This window comes from Rhinolophus hipposideros (assembly GCF_964194185.1).
Source record: "Rhinolophus hipposideros genome assembly, chromosome: 19".
NCBI classification, from domain to species: Eukaryota; Metazoa; Chordata; class Mammalia; order Chiroptera; family Rhinolophidae; genus Rhinolophus; species Rhinolophus hipposideros.
In genome coordinates, this window is record NC_138065.1 from 6,088,989 (window position 1) to 6,106,176 (window position 17,188).

At 44.4% G+C, this 17,188-nt stretch overlaps 1 protein-coding gene across 5 annotated transcripts; it reads left to right on the plus strand.

The window, feature by feature from the left end:
• Positions 1-298: 298 nt before the first annotated feature.
• Positions 299-15,441, plus strand: PRKAB2 (protein kinase AMP-activated non-catalytic subunit beta 2). Of its 5 annotated transcripts, none has more exons than XR_013991773.1 (10): positions 779-920; positions 1,162-1,342; positions 5,141-5,307; positions 6,090-6,183; positions 6,414-6,534; positions 7,805-7,938; positions 8,634-8,702; positions 10,635-11,332; positions 12,060-12,164; positions 15,203-15,441. XR_013991773.1 is itself a non-coding variant. In XM_081026596.1 (8 exons), exons 2-8 carry the CDS (start codon positions 1,187-1,189, stop codon positions 10,710-10,712), a joined length of 819 nt encoding a protein of 272 aa, XP_080882722.1. In that variant the 5' UTR covers positions 299-466; positions 1,162-1,186; the 3' UTR covers positions 10,713-15,022. The 5 variants fall into 5 exon arrangements, 2 of the variants coding, with proteins under 2 accessions (XP_080882722.1, XP_080882721.1); XR_013991775.1 differs by lacking the exon at positions 15,203-15,441 and adding an exon at positions 12,645-15,022; XR_013991774.1 differs by lacking the exon at positions 15,203-15,441 and having other exon boundaries at positions 12,060-15,022.
• Positions 15,442-17,188: the final 1,747 nt, after the last annotated feature.

A 17,188-nucleotide genomic window follows, 5' to 3' on the forward strand; every position in this document is an offset into this window, starting at 1 on the left:
CGTTGAGCGCCAAGGGTTTCTTGTCGGGAATGAGACATAGAATCACAATACAAAGGAAGAATTGGTAAGCACCACTAATTGGTAAAGTTCCATTGATCATCAGGAAAAGCCAGGGCTGTCTTTGCCCTTGTCTGCCCGCAGAGTGCCTTCTGTTTTTGTTCCTGCGCTCTTTCTTGAATTTCATTTCTTCCGGGGTCGTTAATGGATATGCTGTTTCTTAGAATAGCTTGCTCCTCTTCAGAGCAACATTTCACTAATTTATCAAGGTTTATTTCGTAATCACTCCTTCTCCCCCGGGGGCCCCAGTCGCGGCTGACAGCTCCCTACACCACTTAGTTTTTTAGCCTGAACCGATCCTTCTGCACCAGCGGCAAGTCCGTGTTCCCATTCCCCCTGGACACCACCTCTCCGGGGCGACTTCCACCAAGACGCTGTCCAGAAGATGTTTTTGCGAAGCTGAGCCCAGGTGAGGGGGCCCGAGAAGAAAACCCCGCTCCTCGGGGTGCAGAGCGGCGGAGCCTGGGTGGCGGTCCCCAGTGTCACTGGGAACCGTGTGATCCGCGCGGCAGGCCCGGAGCTCGGCGCACCCGCGTGGCCCGGTGCAGTGTCGCCGGGCGGGCTGTCCGGGTGCAGCCGGTCCCGGCGGACGGGCGGGAGCCCCGCGGGGCAGGGAGGGCCCCACACGCCCGCCTACCATGGAGGCGGCGGCGGCTAGAGAGGCCGGCGGGCGGGCAGCTGCGCGGCGGGGCCGCAGGGAGCGCGCGCGGGGCGGGACCGCACACCGGCCTTGTAGCCATTTTAGGAGGAAACCCGGCTCCCGAGCTCCGCGCGTGGCTTCAATTTCAATAACTTTATTGGTGGCCCTCGCCGCAGAGCATCCAGCGCGCCCGCGGCCGGGAGGAGGGAGCGCGTCTCAGGAGGTGATGGGGTGGGGGCGTGAGCGCTGCGATGCGGGGGAGCTCCCGCAAGCGGGATCCCTGAGCGGCGGGCGGGGAGGGGGTTCGGGGCGCGCCTGGCGGCCGGGCAGGGGGGGACCCCCGGGTACGGCTTCCCTGCGGCGGGGATTCCGTGGCCCGTGTCCCCAGGCGCAGGGGTGGGGCTGCGGGCGCCTCTGACGTGGCCGCAGGGGTGTTCCTCGCACGGTGCTTTTCCCCACGGCAGGTGGCCCCCGACACACGCTGCAGCCATGGGAAACACCACCAGCGAGCGGGTGGCCGGGGAGCGCCACGGCGCCAAGGCGGCACGCGCTGAGGGCACCGGCGGCCAGGGCCCGGGCAAGGAGCACAAGATCATGGTGGGCAGCACGGACGACCCCAGCGTCTTCAGTCTGCAGGACCCCAAGGTGAGCGCCCCTTCGCCCCCGGTGGGTGGCGATGCTGCAGTGGGCTGGGTGTCAGGGCGCCTCCTCCCTTTCCTGATTCTTACCGCACTGATCTGGGTTATGACTTTTTGAATTCAAGGGATTTGGGGGGGGGGGGGATGGAGATGGTGGATATTAATTCCTCTCGCGGTGCTGCCTCAAAATAGGGCACAAGCGGGGCTTCTTGTTTGCCGATTCATCTGTTGGACGCATTTTTAAGAGGATAGCAGGATGCCAGCCCCCCCCCCCCCCCCCCGCCCTCGCCTCCCAATCTTTGGTTCTCCTGACAGGCACCGTGCCCTCTTCTAGAGGACTGATGAATTTGTGGGTGTCAGCGCTGCTGGCAAACTTCAGAGGTTGCCTGAGTTGCCGCCCATGGCCGGCGGTGTCTCACATTTGCCCTGAGGTGGGTGAATGAGTTTCTTTTTTCTCTCTGTGTACCATTTTTGCCCTTGTAGGAGCTCAGCACTTCTGATCGTCTTCGCCTTGGGCTTGACTGGGAGGAACCATCACTTGCTTATTTGAATACTTCCTAGTCTTGTGCGTCCATAAAGGACACCGCTGCTCATTTTTTGTCCCATGCCTTCTAGTTGCGGTGCTGAGGTTGTGCTTCTTTCGTGCCCGGCTGCTCAAGTGGCAGAGCAAATCATTCCAGGATTTCTCCAGTAGCCACTAGTACCTCAGTATGTCACCATGGCTGCACGCGGGACAACCCACGCTGCCCCAAAGACCTTGTGCTGGCGTCCAAGGACTCTGAGCGGAGTGGCAACTTGTGGGCACTCTGTAGAAAGGGCACACTGAGCTGACAGCACTGTGATTACCATCCAAAAAAGCTTCTTATCACTTTTAGAGCGACACCATTAAGTACCTTAAGGCCCACTGGGATGAATTAGAAAAATGGAGGGATTGAGGAGACGAGTGTCTTTGATGTCCCCTATGCCTTCCCACGAAGTAAATGGAACATGATTTGCCACGTTGGTAGCACATGGAATTTGGTTGTTTATTTTCATGGATCTCAACGGAGAACATAATCAGAAGTGAGAGTGATCAAAAGGACCATTTCTTGCGGTTTCTTCTCCCTTCCTTTCTCCTCCCACTTCAGGGTGTCTTCCTCATCCTTAGGGCTGTCCACCCAGCCATCTGAATTGACTTCTTCAGGGCTTTCTCAAGGTGACCTCCCTCACTGCATTTCCCCCCTTTTCCTACACTGATGACTCAGGATTTAAGGACAGTGTATTTGTCAAACTGTGACTGCAGTAAGCAGTGTACTGAATACAAGCCAGATTGCTTTATTGGAAACGGAACCTATTTGCGATGATTCTTTGCCTTACCTCAGTCTTGCCATTTGTGAAATCAGAAAACTGTTTCTGATCGTTCCTAAGGTCTCTTCCAAATCTAAAATTTTACAGTTCTCAACCTACCCACTGTCTTGACTTCAATATCAATGTTTTGCTTAAACATCTCAAACTGTAGTTCGAATTTTCTCTTTTCCTAATGATTTTGCTGACTGTTTAACTTGACGCAAACAGCCTTTCTGCTAGTCACCTGCACGCATGCCTACCACAGAAATGTCATATGTGGAAGGGCTTTGTTCTAAACTAGGCATATTAATAGTTTGTAGCTTTCAAATTCTAAACCGAAAATCCTAAATCATAAAAGTAACTGGCATTGGGGCCACCTTCTTCCTCTCTCAGTCCAATTTGCACATTAAAATCACCTGAAATTTGCTTAAACACTTTATGGATAATTGGAAACATTTTCTATCTTTCAAACAGGGAAAACAGTGTACTAAAGTCCCAAATAGCCACGTAAACAATGATCAAATTGTGAATGAAATGACGTCATCTTTACCCCAATCCACTCCCCCCACCAATTATCTTGAAGCAAATTACTGGCTTATCAAAGATTATTTTATCTGTAAATACTTTAGGACATATCTCTAAAGATTAGTTTTTCTTTCTTTATTCCAATATATCACAGCATTATTATCTGGTCAGATTTTTAAAAAAGATTCCCAGGCCATATATCTGAATCAGAATCTGAGAATCATGCTTAGACATATGTAAACATTTCCATAATTCTAATTCAGCCACTCAGCAAGAGTGCATTGCTTGAACAATATGCATAACGAGGTTTTCTCTTAAGCCACTTCCTTATATAATGTGAAAGTCCCTTCAATTCTTTCTCGGTTTACTTCAGCTTATGCTGGTTTCTCATAGTGCAGTTTTGAGGATTATCGAGAGACAGTATGGAAGGTAGACAACCCCGCCATTTTGAAAATAAAACCCAAACGAATAAGCTCGTCCTTTTAATTTTTTATTTAACCCACATTATTTGATTTGGTAATCTTTTGATTTGGTACTGTACAGTCTTATTTACCTATTTACCACAGTCACTGAAGCCTGTGTAAAGTGGGGATCGGCAAACTTTTTCTGTAAAGGGCCAAGCAGTAAATATTTTAGACTAGTGGATCATATAGTCTGTGTCACAACTACTCAGCTCTGCCACTGTAACAGGAAAGCAGCTGGAGATCAAAAAGTAAATGAATGAGCTTGGCTCTTTCCCAGTAAAACTTGACAAAAGCATCCGGTTCACTGGCCACAGTTTGCCAGCTCATGTTCTAAAGGATGGCATGTGGAGAAGAGACTGTTTCAAGACATGACCTCTGCCTGACCCTCAAGCTAGATCCAGCGAGATGATGGCCAGAACAGAGATTGCTTCCTGTAAATCCCCTTGACCCATCCCCTAGGGATTACCCAGGCCCATTTCCCCCTAATCTGGGCCGGCTCACCCCCCGCCCCCGGTACTTCTATCCATCCACTCCTCTTCTGTATAATTCCCTAGTTCCTGCAACAGGATGCGGAGTGTACCCACGTTGTCTTGCCAACGCCCAACACACATGCCTCATATCTAAGTTCCATTAATAAACTCCTGATGCAATGATGGAGTTGTCAGCCTCTCTTCAGTCTCCCAGCCCTGGGAAATTTTCCCAACACGGTAATGAAAAGAAACTAAGTAAGGAGTCAATTTTTTTCAGGATCCTACAGACCTCATTTGGTATTGGAACTGCTTGTATTAAAGGGAGCTGTTTTTGATCTGATGTTCCCTGAGGCTCCAGAATTTTCATTCCTACACCTAAAATAATTACTATAAACCTGACATAGTTGAGCAAGTAAGAGTTCATAAACCACTTCTCACAATTTAAGAAACCAGTGATTGGGTTTTTATGTTTTTAGTGTCCTTTGGAACCTACCAGCTATAATGGAGTTTTTGAATTAGTTATGAATTTCAGTATTTCTAAGTTCCATTACGACTGATAATTGAGAGCTGTACATATTTGCATGTGAAAAATACAAGTCCAACTTAATTATTTTTTATAGAACCATACGTTGTTTTCATATTGTTTCCTTTCAAGAGGCACCGAGAAGCATATCATGATTGCCTGCCTGTGAGTTAATCTGGTAATGGGAGTACGCTTCTTTTTTTTTTTTTTTTCTTCCCAAAGGAAAATCCTAAAACTCTGAAAGGGTGAGTGATATATGTAGACCTGGAAATTAGGCGTGGATTTGGACAGCCCTTGAGCACAAGCCATTTGACCATTTTGGTCCTAGATGAATTCTTTTTCTATAGTTTGTTTACAACCTGACCTGATTTAGTTGCTAATTTCAGGGTTCACTGATCCTTAGCAGAAACCTAGCACCCCTCCCTGCCCTAGGGAGGAGAGTGACCTTGTAAGAATTCCTGGGTCACAACTGAAGGATGACCTCGTTCTTCTTATAGCTCCCTGGGGACAAAGAGTTTGTATCCTGGCAGCAGGATCTGGAGGACTCGGTGAAGCCCACACAGCAGGCCCGGCCCACTGTGATCCGCTGGTCTGAAGGAGGGAAGGAGGTCTTCATCTCTGGGTCCTTCAACAATTGGAGCGCCAAGATCCCACTGATTAAGAGGTGAACACAAGTGTCTTGGTTGAGTCTACAGAGCCCAGGAGTAGGGGCCCGGCTGGACAACTCCCTTCCACCTGCTAGGTGGATGCAACATTTTCTGTAACCCGTGGCTACACGCGTGCCTGATAGCGAGTCAGAGATGTTTTACCACTTAGAATATTACTGCCTCAGAGGGACTTAATGTCACATTCTCTAGGACTGTGTTAATACAAGTCCTTTGTACGCTTGTGGGAAGTCTTCTGTAACTGGCGGAGTCCAGCTGCTCTGACTTCCGCACTAAAACCAAACACATCATGAAGTTCTAGGCAGTAATGTTCCTTGTTGCTTGCAGAGCACTAATGAATTACTAAACAGGTGATCAGAATGGCCTACCTGTGAGTGGGTAATTTTCCATAAAATGATCACCAAAATGTGGAAAGGGTACCTCGAGCCACGTCTGTATCCTGAATCTACCGCTATCGTGTTTCCACTCGGGAGGGATGTGTTCTGCTGAAGCAAAATAGTTGTACTAAGGTGAACCATTTTGTGGGATGAAGGTAAGGTCTTCATTATTCTTTTCCAGATATTAGTTGGGAACTAAAGTAATTGGGAGGGACTGGCAAATACATGCTCAACAGGATACAGGAAAGGAGCTGGTGTTTGTGAATGACTGTTAGTCCGGGGGAACAGCCGCTTAGCAGTGTGGCAGATAACGGCTATGATACTGGGACTGCCTCATGGTTTCTACCTTCACATTCTGTCTTCTAATAGGCATGTGGCCTGTTTCCCTTTGTTTTCTTCTGTAGCCATAATGACTTCGTGGCCATCCTGGACCTCCCCGAGGGAGAGCACCAGTACAAGTTCTTCGTGGATGGACAGTGGGTTCATGACCCATCAGAGGTGAGGCCGTGATCTCTCGTAACAGTCTCCTTTGAGACCTTCTTCCCGTTGGTGTCAGACGTCAGTGCTGTCACGATTGATGGACAGCAGCTCTCCTCCACTGGGGGATTTCTTTCTTGATAAAAAGACAAACGGGGCGTGTATGATCATTTTTAAGAAGAGGAGAGTTGGACGGAAGAGATGGATTTGAAACCGGGACTCATGCATATTTTTTCTATTCACTGTTTCAGCCTGTGGTTACCAGTCAGCTTGGTACGATTAACAACTTGATCCACGTCAAGAAATCTGATTTTGAGGTGTTTGATGCTTTAAATTTAGATTCCATGGAAAGCTCGGAGACATCTTGTCGAGGTAACTTTGGAGTATGTGCTCTTTCTTGCTGTGTTTTTCTTATAATGCATGTTCCTTCCCAAGAGTGGTTTTCGTTTGTTTTTTCATTTTCTCAGGGATCTTCTGAATTTTATTTAGAGATATTTCTTCTGTAAACATTTAGTCCCCTCCCTGAGACAAATAAAATCTCAGACCCTGGCAACCAGAAATTTATTTTGTGTCTCTATGGATTTGTCTATTATGTCCCAAATAGGCAAATCCATAAATGGGATCGTACACTATGTGGTCTTTTGTGTCTGGCTTCTTTCACTTAGCATGTATTCAGGATTCATGTTGCAATATGTATCAGTACTGCATTCCTTTTCATGGGTGAATAAAATTCCACTGTGTGGATAGATGACTTTGTTTATCCATCCATTAGCTGATGGACATTTAAATTGTTTCCACTTTTTATCTATTATAAAAAATGCTGTTACAAACATCTGTGTTTTGTATGGACAGATATTTTCATTTCTCTTGGGCATATACCAAGGAGTGTAATTTGTAGGTCATATAGTAACTTTATGTTTAACTTCTGGAGGAACTGCCAAACTATTCTCCTTTTCACGTTCCCAGTGGGAACAGTACAAAGGTTCCAATTTCTCCACATCCTCACCAACAGTTATTATCCTCTTCTCCATCTTTTTTATTATCGCCATTTTAATGAGTGTGAAGTGCTATCTTATTGTGGTTTTGATTTGCATTTCCCTAGTGACCACTACCTCGTTAGTAAATTTGTTTTCATTGTTGCAATCATTGCAGTATCCGTAGTCTTAGAGTTTATAACCTTGTTGTCTATTGCTTGGATGGAAAAGAGACTTTCCATATTGTTTAACAGTTCACAGGGCATTGTCACATGTTACCTCACTTGATTCCTATTAAAACATTGTAAATTAGGGCAGAGATGATTTTCATTTTATGAATGAGGAAATGGACCTTAGGGGAAGGGATTTGTCCCAGGTCATACAGCTGATAAACGGAGAGCTCTGCCCTACACCTATGTCTTCTACCCCTCATCTCCTCTGTCCTCCACACCATGTCACCATGTTGAGGAACTTCATGCTTTATGTTTAGAATGACTCAGACTTTTTCTTTGGCTGCCTTACAGTGGTAGATCCAACAGGCCACAAGTTTATGGTCCACTATTTAATATTAGCTGCCACGTATTAATTTTTAATTAATTAAATGAACTTTTTCATGCATTTTTACTAGTTATCCAACTTTCCCTTATAATTGGATAAATATCTTCCAGACCTTTCCAGCTCACCCCCAGGGCCTTACGGTCAAGAAATGTATGTGTTCCGATCCGAGGAGAGATTCAAATCCCCACCCATCTTGCCTCCTCACCTTCTCCAAGTTATTCTTAACAAGGACACTAATATTTCTGTGAGTATCCTGAGAGTACTGCTGGGGCATCAGGGGGTCACTAGGACCATCGGAGCTAAAGTTTAGGATTCCTAGATTTGGATCATTACAAAGATGTGCTGAGAGTGTAAGTCACACACGTATCAGTAGCATTACAGATTGCTTTCCCAGGGCTGAATTGTGACTTAACAGGTACTGATATCAAAATTCACAGTTGTCTTCTGGTCCTAATAAGTCAGGTCTGGAGCAGTGGATTACTAGAACCAATTTCTGGGACTTCTATGCCAACACGAGAAAAGGAGTATTTATCATTTGGGGATATGCAAAAGAAATATAAGGGGTGTGTGGGGAGGTGGGGTACATATAATTTACATCTCTAGTCAATTCACTTGATTCCCACTAAGATCATTTTTGTTTCTTAACATGAATCTTCTGTATGTATTGCGGGGAAGATTTTTATCTTCGCTCTACTTAGGAAGATGAATAGATGCGAGGCTTAGCGTTTCTGCCCTGGACTCAAAATTTGCCTCATTTTCTGTAGTGAGAATGTGTTATTGATATATACATACCAGAGTAAGTACATTATTTTAAAGAAATAAGACATTCTAATTTAGAGTTTCTCAACAATCCCAAAGGGCTCTGCGGAAGAGTAAACGGTTTGGTTTAAAACTGCATTTAACCCCATTCAGTGATTTTTTTTTTCTTTCTTCTCTTAGTGTGACCCAGCCTTGCTCCCCGAACCCAATCACGTTATGCTGAACCATCTTTACGCATTGTCCATTAAGGTAAGTGGTGGGCCTGGCTCTTCACAGAGCTCCCCAAAATGGTAGGGAAGGGTGACACATGCCCCACGCCCAGCCCTCCAGTGGTTACTTGCTCTATTTCACTGAAGCCGTAGCTGGTCAAATTATAGGAGAAGTTTTTTTAACTACTGGGTAGTTTCTTATTACGGTTTTGTGGGGTTTTTTTTAAATCTTGGTATATCTGTGTTCTGGCTAGCGGAATTACTGTGATAGAATTCTTTGGTCCCTGGTTTCTTTTAGATAGCTATAACCTTTGTACCACCTGTTTAATTAAGTTTGAGTTCCCAGCACTAGGATTTCATTTGCAGAAAAAGCAAGTTTAGCTTCCCGTTCAAAGAATGCTTGCATGTGGTATTAAGGACCCCATTTTTTAAAGGTGGCCGTGAGCTACTTTCAAGGGCCTCAGGCATATTTACCCAAGTGGTGGCATCTCTCCCACACAGTCGGTCAAAGAGAAATGTGACCAGATTTGCCCTGTCCCCTCCAACTCTTAGAGTCCTTGATTTCTCTGCTGTTTTAGCTGCCTAGTTGAAAATACCCTCTCAGTCTAGTCGTGTCTCTGTAGTGTGGCTTTTGGAATAAAGTTGGACACAGCTGTGCGGTTACCAAACAGGGCTGATCACCATCAGAATCTCCTGGGAAGTTTGTCAAAGTACAAATTCAGAGGCTTTATCCCCAGGGCTGCTGAAGAAGTGGATGCAGGACGGGCCCCAGTTACCTTTTTAAGCTACTTATATTTCTTAGATGTACACCCAGATTAGGGCAATCACGGATAAGAGCTTCTTTAACAGATGATATGGTACTTTATATATCCTCGAATTTCATTTTTCTATGACCTTGTGAGGTAAGTATGATTTTTAACCCGTTTTATAGATAAAGAAACTTAAGACTCAGAGAAGGTCAAATTGCCAATAAGTACCAGAGAGAGGACTGAAGCTCAGTGTTCCTACCTTCATTCCATGTTCTCTCCTAGAGACTGTTGTACCAGGGCTTTCCCCTTAGGTCTTTCTTTACCTGCTCCTCATTTCTACCAAACCCTTCCTGGGGTTGAACTTTTTCCTCGCCTTGCTTCTGTCATATTTAGGCTGTGATCAGCCTACGCTGGTCCCAGAATGTTAATCTGAAGAGCATTCGCTGTGGATAATACAGCCCAGGGGAAACCAGGTAGATACACTGCCTTCTCGACTGCACTTGCTCAGGTTCTTTGAGATCTGACTGACTTTTGCCACTTGTAACCAGCTATCCACACTGGTTCTGACCCAGGTCAAGGTCTTGAATATTGTGATTCAGCTTGGCCTTGATCCATTGGATTGAGATTGTTTTCCAAGGAGGATTTGGGGGTCTGCTTTGTTCAAGGAGAGACGGGGATTCCTGAGTCCCCTCTTGATCACAGAGGACTTTTTTAAGTTCGTTCCTGGCATTAAATGGGAATTAGACCTGCTTCAAGGCTTGGAAATCGTTTTTTAAAAGGATACCTGCCCTTTCTTCTCATTGCATTTAAGACTTTCTTCTAGAAATGGATGGCAAGATATTTATTTTTTTCTTTGCTAGTTTTAAGCCCAGTGTTCAAATTTGAAGTGGGAAGGGCATGAGGTAGGAGACTAATATTTCTTCAGCACCTACATTCTATCATATACTATGCCAAATATTCTAACCATCACAGTCACCTTACTGGTGGGTGTGATCCTTTGTAATGATGAGGAAAAAGACTTAGAGACATTAAGCAGATTATTCAAGGCCACAAACAGAGTAACAGTAGGAATCAGGATTGGAAAGTAAGTGGATTTGACTCCAAAACCAACCTCCTATAATACCAAATCGTGTCCCTTAAAAGTGAGACACTGTGGAGGGCCAGCGGCTGGGAAGACCTGCCTGAACTAGTGAATTAGTTGTGTGTGTTTCTTCCCCTTGCAGGACAGTGTGATGGTCCTTAGTGCAACCCATCGCTACAAGAAGAAGTATGTCACTACTCTGCTGTACAAGCCCATCTGAAGGGATCCCTTCCTGCCTCCAGGATTCAGAAGCATCTCCCTTGCCCTTCTGGACTGGACCAGTCTCACCTGAGACTGGAAAGCTGATTTGCTTTGAGGCTGATATGTGTGTTTCAGGGCCTGAGTAGGACACTCTGCTTTTGCATTTGTTCAAGACGAGAGCTTTACGAATTCTTGGAATTTAAGAGAAAAATAATTACGTATATATCTACCTAAGAGAAGAAGGTTAATGGAAGCCTGCTAGCTAGACGTAGCCTCTGCCTGTGGGAACTCCCCAAGACCCATTTGGGGAGCTGCAAGAAGAACCGCCCATTAGAGGAAGCCTTTTCCCTAAAATGAACGAAGAGCAAACTCTCAGGATCCTTGATGGTGGAGAGCCTGCCACTGCTACCTTGGCTCTCCAAGGGGTGGACTTGTGCCAGACGCCTGCCCTACTCACAGCTGCCTCCCTGCCGGAGCAGCTTTTCTTGCATGGGTTTTCTGTATTCCCAGGGTCTGTGGCACGATCTGTGTTTTCTTATATGATACCAGACGCCCCTTCGTCCTCACATTTCATATTCTTGCGTTGATATCCTCCTTCAGATCTCACACCTGACCCTTCCCTGACACAAAACTCCTTGGGTAAGTGACCCCTTTCCAAAGCTGTGTGAGACCTGTCCCACCTCAGACACTAGGGCTGCCAGAAAGTCTCCTTTTTAGGCCAGCACCAGAACAGGCCAATTTTGTTACTGCTTGTTTGAACTTGTCAGGAAAACACGGCTCGGCACTGTAAGAAAGGCAGCTCAGGCTATCCCGGCCTACTCCCGTGGGCTTTTCCAACGGGCCCGGCCCTGTCGCCTTAGTTCTTTCACAGATGCTTTGAAGGTGGGACTGGAAAGGAAAACTTTCATGTCGTTTGTCCTAAGGAATTATAAAATGCCTTTTCACTGATCTTCAGGGACTGTCCAGGAGAACTTCAGGCTCTTGACAAATGGTTCCCAGGCTCTTGTCTGGCCCTCTACAATCTTACATTACGGGGGCTGACCCAGTCCCTGTTGTTACACTAAACACTGCTCTGGACGCAGATTTCCTCTGGCTCATTTGATGCACCTGAAAGGTTCCCTCATCTTAAAGATTCCTAGGCCAAGAAGCAAGGAAGTGCTGTTGGGGTTCCCAATCATCGAAAGTGTCGCTTCCCTGCACTAAGTGCTAACAGGATCATTTTATTTGCCTCTTTTTCAAAAAGAAAGTGATGATAAAGTGGGGACAATAATTTCCATTTGTGGAATGAAAAGTAGCTATTCAATCACTCTTGGGGTTCTGAGAGAAAATATTTTTTTCCAAGGTATCTGTGGCTCTTCCATTACAGATAAATGCAAGTCAAACATTCAACACCGAAGGCGGCCAAACTTGATGCTTGAGAGACTCCTTGACTACTAAGATGGGCCCAGCCACACTGAAAGGGCACCCACAGGTTAGTTTAGCTGCCTCCTGCCTTCCCCAAAGCTGACAACAGAGTGGTCTTTGGGTAGGTAGACTTCTTAGACCCTGGGGGTGAGGCAGTGGAATATGTGGGGTTGTTGTTTTGCTGAGAATCAAATTGCTAAGTGCTCTGGGGGTGAATCGCTGAGAGCAAATACCACGTTGGCCACTCAAGGCCACCGCCTGCAGCAAAGGCGTTTGTGGAGAACTTTTATGGTCCCAACCACTTTTGTGAATGGTGTGCCATTTTTAAAAATCTAGGCCAAATCCTATTGTAACCAACTGTCAGAATCTACATTGTATTCAGTTACACTACAGTTTTGTTTTTTCCAATGCCCATTAGTAAGTGGGCCACTTAGGAGGACTCAGAATCTTGGTGGTTACATGAAGGATTTTGTCATACATTTCTTGTCAATAGTACTGAAATGTAATTGCCCATATGTTCATGTATTAAAATTTTCGCTCCACACAGGTGTATCAGTAAAGTGGGGCAGGAAAAGCCTCTCAGGCTAAAAGCTTCTCTGAATTGGGTCTGGCTCCAAAGACAGTAGGTTTTGGGGCTGGTGACCTTTTCATCTGTCTAATCTGGAAATGTGCAGAGCGTGTCAGTTTCCCAACTTCCGAGGTAATCTCTCAGCCTGATGTGACCTGGGAGCCTATTGGCTGGTATGGAAGGATCTGGTAAGAGAACTGGGGGATGACTCACTCATACTGTGACTATATCCCAAGGCCCTGAGAAGCCCTATCACTCTCTCAGTCTAACCCCAAGAAACTTCTGGAAGGTAGGGAGGGAGGAAGGCAGACCAAGTACAACTCAGTTGTTCTTTTATGTTGGTTAAAAAGAATAGTTTATTTTCTGTAGAAGAGAATTTGGCAGATTTTAAAACTGAATAAAGACAGGGGAAAACATTTTTAGCCTCCCCCCCCCCTTTTTTTTTTTGTCTGTAGGAGTTTCACCGAGTCAGATGAGTAAGAAAATAGCTCTGGGGAGGGCCAATCTGAAAGAACTGCATCCTGGTTTTGGGTTGTAGGAAAAAGAAGGAAAGAATGACTGAGTTGGGGAGTAATACTAGGGAAATAAAGACGTGAGTAACTCAGAACTGAAAATACCCTTTTTAAAAAAAAAAAATTGAATCAGACATACTGGTGTCCTTGGATCTCACTATACAGAATTTCCTGTATAAACTGTTTTCCCTTTGTCTCTTGTTCCTATTCTCTACCCTTTCTTCTATATTCTGCTTTAACTTGATTTGCCAGACAGACTTTACCAGGGTCTCAAGTCAAACATTATCGAAAACAAGTGTTAGTCATCGTGCTGGTCGGGAAAACCTGTGTGTTGTGGTTATTCGCTGCTTTCAGCTTCAAGGTGAATGCGATCTAATCACTGAAGGCAGCACCTCTGGCCTCAACAGTGTTGGCTTTTAAAAACAATACTTGTATGGTAGAGAAATCTATAGAAGGAGAATCCAAGAGAAGTTTATGAGAGGATCCTGTAAACCCAGGCCCACTCCCTTCCCTCCAGTTATTTCTAGTCTCTTGTAGACCAAATGGATCTGAGAGAAAACCTCTGAAAGGTGTCGGCACTCTATGTGTGCTGCTAAAAGGAAGTTAAGTTTGGAAAGAAGCGTTACCTCCAGATTGGGCTTATATTAATCTGGCATAAAAATAAGAGACATATTAATGATAGAATCCCCTGCTTTTACCTGGGGAAATAGGGCTTTTAAATTTTTGACCTCAACTAAAAATATTATGCAACAGTCTATGTTTGTGCGTGTTTGAAATACGTTCTGTTCTCAGAGGTGTCTAAATCCTCGTGTCCTAGTGACTTGGGCGTGGGCTCACTAGCAGATACAGACTTTGTTCCTCCATCATTCTGACTCCTCCTTAAAGCCAAGTTGTCGCTCTGTTCTACCAGGGACTGCTGACTTATTACCCACGGGATGGGGCACCTGGGAGGGGCAGGGGTTAAGGTCTCTCAGAACTCTGGATCTAGGCATTTGTCTGTCCTTAAGCGCCAATCCCAATTGGAGGCTGAAGAGCCATTGATTTCTGCAATGAACTCAAACTTTTGGAGTAAAAAGGTGACACTTATTTTAAAATTCTAAGAAAAAAGAAAAAAACCCAAGAGTCTGCTACTTATAAAATCCAATTCTTAGCAATAGAGTCCCTCTAGGATTCATATCTGGGCTTTGTCTTGATTTGCTTTTCTCAATTGTGCTTTGAAGTGATTAAGTTTTGTTAAAGATTACATTTTTTTATTAGTTCCAACATTAACTGGAGTTGAATTGATTGTGTGTAGCACAATGCTTTTGCAGTAAGATTGGTGTGAAATACTAAACACTATGGATTTTGTAGTCAGGTTCAATGGTCAAGAGATACCTACCATTAGGTATTATGTATAATATCTTACTGTTCACCTACAGAACTCTTATCCAGGTTGTGGTTTTAGAACAGCCAAGCTCACTGGTGTTATTAGTTCTAACCTCCACCCTGGGCCACATATGTGAGATGTGTTTGAATTTTGGTAAATGGGAAGATGTCGGTTGTTATTGCACTGAAGCATTTTGAATGAGTGCAGCTCTGTCATAAAGGGGGAATAAGACTAGAATTTGAAGGGAATTAGATATGTGAGAGTCCTCCTTTATGTGGTGCTTTCTGTAACCTTTAGTGCTGAGGTTCAGAGCTGCTTTTCAGTATTTCGCAAGGGTGGTATACAAGAATGGATTTTAAGCTTTTCTCTGAATGTAGTTTGTCACTGGACTCTCACATGTCTGAAAATTATGTGATGTAACACATACAGAAATGTGAGTTTTCCTCCCATAAAACTATTGAATAAAAGTATTATACAGCAATTATAGTTGAAGTCTTCATTGCTTACTGATTATATCTTATCAAGACCTATCTACCTTGGTATTCTCAGGATCTAAAGAATGTAAGTGCCACACAGGCACATTTGAATAAAGAGAGAAGTCACAGGACCCGGTGATGTCATCTTGACATCTGCCACTATTCCTTCTCTTTCTTTTCTAGGGTAGGCCACCATTCACTAAAGGAATGCAGCCTCCGGGATTGAATTTCCAGCACTTTCTGTGAACTGCACACTTAGCCATCCTCTGCTGGATTAGCCGAGCTCCTAAACTAATGGTTTTCATCCCAGGCTGCGTATTCATGTCACCTATGCAGATTCTATAAGAATACTGACACCCAGTCCACTACCTCCACCCCAAAGAAATAAATAAAGATCTCTGGTATGGGGTCCAGGCATCAGTATTTTTTAAGCTCCCAGTCTCTACATAAGGGGGAAGGACAGCATTGGGGGGGGGGGCGGAGAAGGGAGAGAAAGAGGCACATGTATTGTTTGAGAAAGGATACTCAATATTTTAATGTTATTTTTAGGGAAAACCCCACTATTTTCCTGCCAGACTGGAGCACAAAGCTCAGTGATAATTGACGGGCAGGGCTGTGCATTAGGGAGACTCTATTTTTGGCATCTTCAGAGATTCTCAAGCTCCCTGGAAAGATGAAACAAGATTAAACAAACTGGTGTTTCAGGTCAGTAGCTCTGGGACGTGAAAATAATCTATCATAATGTCTTAATGTGGTTCAAGTACATGTCTGAATGTGGGAACAAGGCTGTGTGTCACTTGTCCAAAATATCACCCATACTTACCTGGTCAGACGAGGGATACTGTCAGCAGGATGAGGAAGTGAAATATAACCAAGGGCGACTTGAAAATCTTAGCCTTTCAGGAAAGTATTTTTGCACAGGCATTGAAACTGTTCAACATAAATACGAGAGCTGTGTTTGGGCTCAAGTGTATGCAAGTTATACTGCTTCTGATCCAAAGGCAAGCACAAACGTGGAAGGACACCACCACCATGAAACATGTTCGTTGGGCAGCTAATCAAATAACAGAGTTTATCAGCTCGCAAGTCGCAAGAAAAATGAAACCAAACACTCGCTTTGAGTCGGCATGGTGGAAGCAGTGGGATGGCTCCGTCTTACATGGCAAAAGATTCTAATTTCACAAGGGCTCAGGTGAACGTACTGGCCGGTCATTTACTAAGTGCTCAATGTTGTTTATACTAAATCTCTACTAATGAGGCAGCTGTGTGTATGTGCGTGAGAGAGAGAGAGAGCGAGAGAGAGAGAGAATGATTTAAGGCCATTTTATTTATGCCCAAGAACGAATGCTCTCAAACTCCCTATGTTAGCAAGAATGACCTAATTTAATGGCTTAATTGGTATAGCTCTCAGGGTAATCACCCATCAAATTCTTACTAAATTGTTTTGTGTGTTTTGTGTGTTATTTCTAAAGAGAATTGCACTCTTAGCCATACTGAGATTGTTAGTTATGATACAGAATTATGCAGAGCCATTCAGTCTTGTCATACACAGTGGTTTTGGCGTTCCCTTGACACAATGCCCCTTCTACAAACTGCAGATCAGAAGCTGAGACTTCTGAAAGAAACATCAAAAGAGCCTCGGGAGAAGGCTGTTATCAGGTATTCTGAACTACGGGGTACAACACCCCAGTATAAGCTAATACCATTTGTCACACTGTACAGGGGCCTGAAACTTGTACAAGGATTTCCACCGCTCTTTTACCCGGAAGCAGATGATTTTATGAAAGTGGATTATTTCCCCCAAGATCAACAAAACATGAATTAATTACTAGGGCTAAATGGACCAAAAGAACTAATCAAGTTGTTGTTGATGTTCTCTTTTTCATGTGCATGTGAGAAAATCCCTTTTCTTTTCAAAATACCTGGACTCCTCAATTTCACAGTGTCTATTTGTACAAACTGGAATGAAACATTCTTTAAATGGCATTTTGCGTCAACTGAGACTTTGGGTTAGTGGAAATCTTACTACAGATTGTAAACTAGTTAATCATCAAGAAAATTTAAGAATAATAATTCTATAGAAAATAATATGTATTGATTGGTCTACAAAACCACTCAACACAACATAACAATGGTTAAATAATGGGAAATGCCTTTATTAAACTCCTT

Coding starts and splice junctions, on each gene's coding strand:
- PRKAB2 (XM_081026596.1), top strand. CDS start 1,187: ATGGGAAACACCACCAGCGAGCGGGTGGCCGGGGAGCGCCACGGCGCC. Junction 1,343..5,140: donor TCAGTCTGCAGGACCCCAAG/GTGAGCGCCCCT, acceptor TTCTTCTTATAG/CTCCCTGGGGACAAAGAGTT. Junction 6,184..6,413: donor GGGTTCATGACCCATCAGAG/GTGAGGCCGTGA, acceptor TCACTGTTTCAG/CCTGTGGTTACCAGTCAGCT.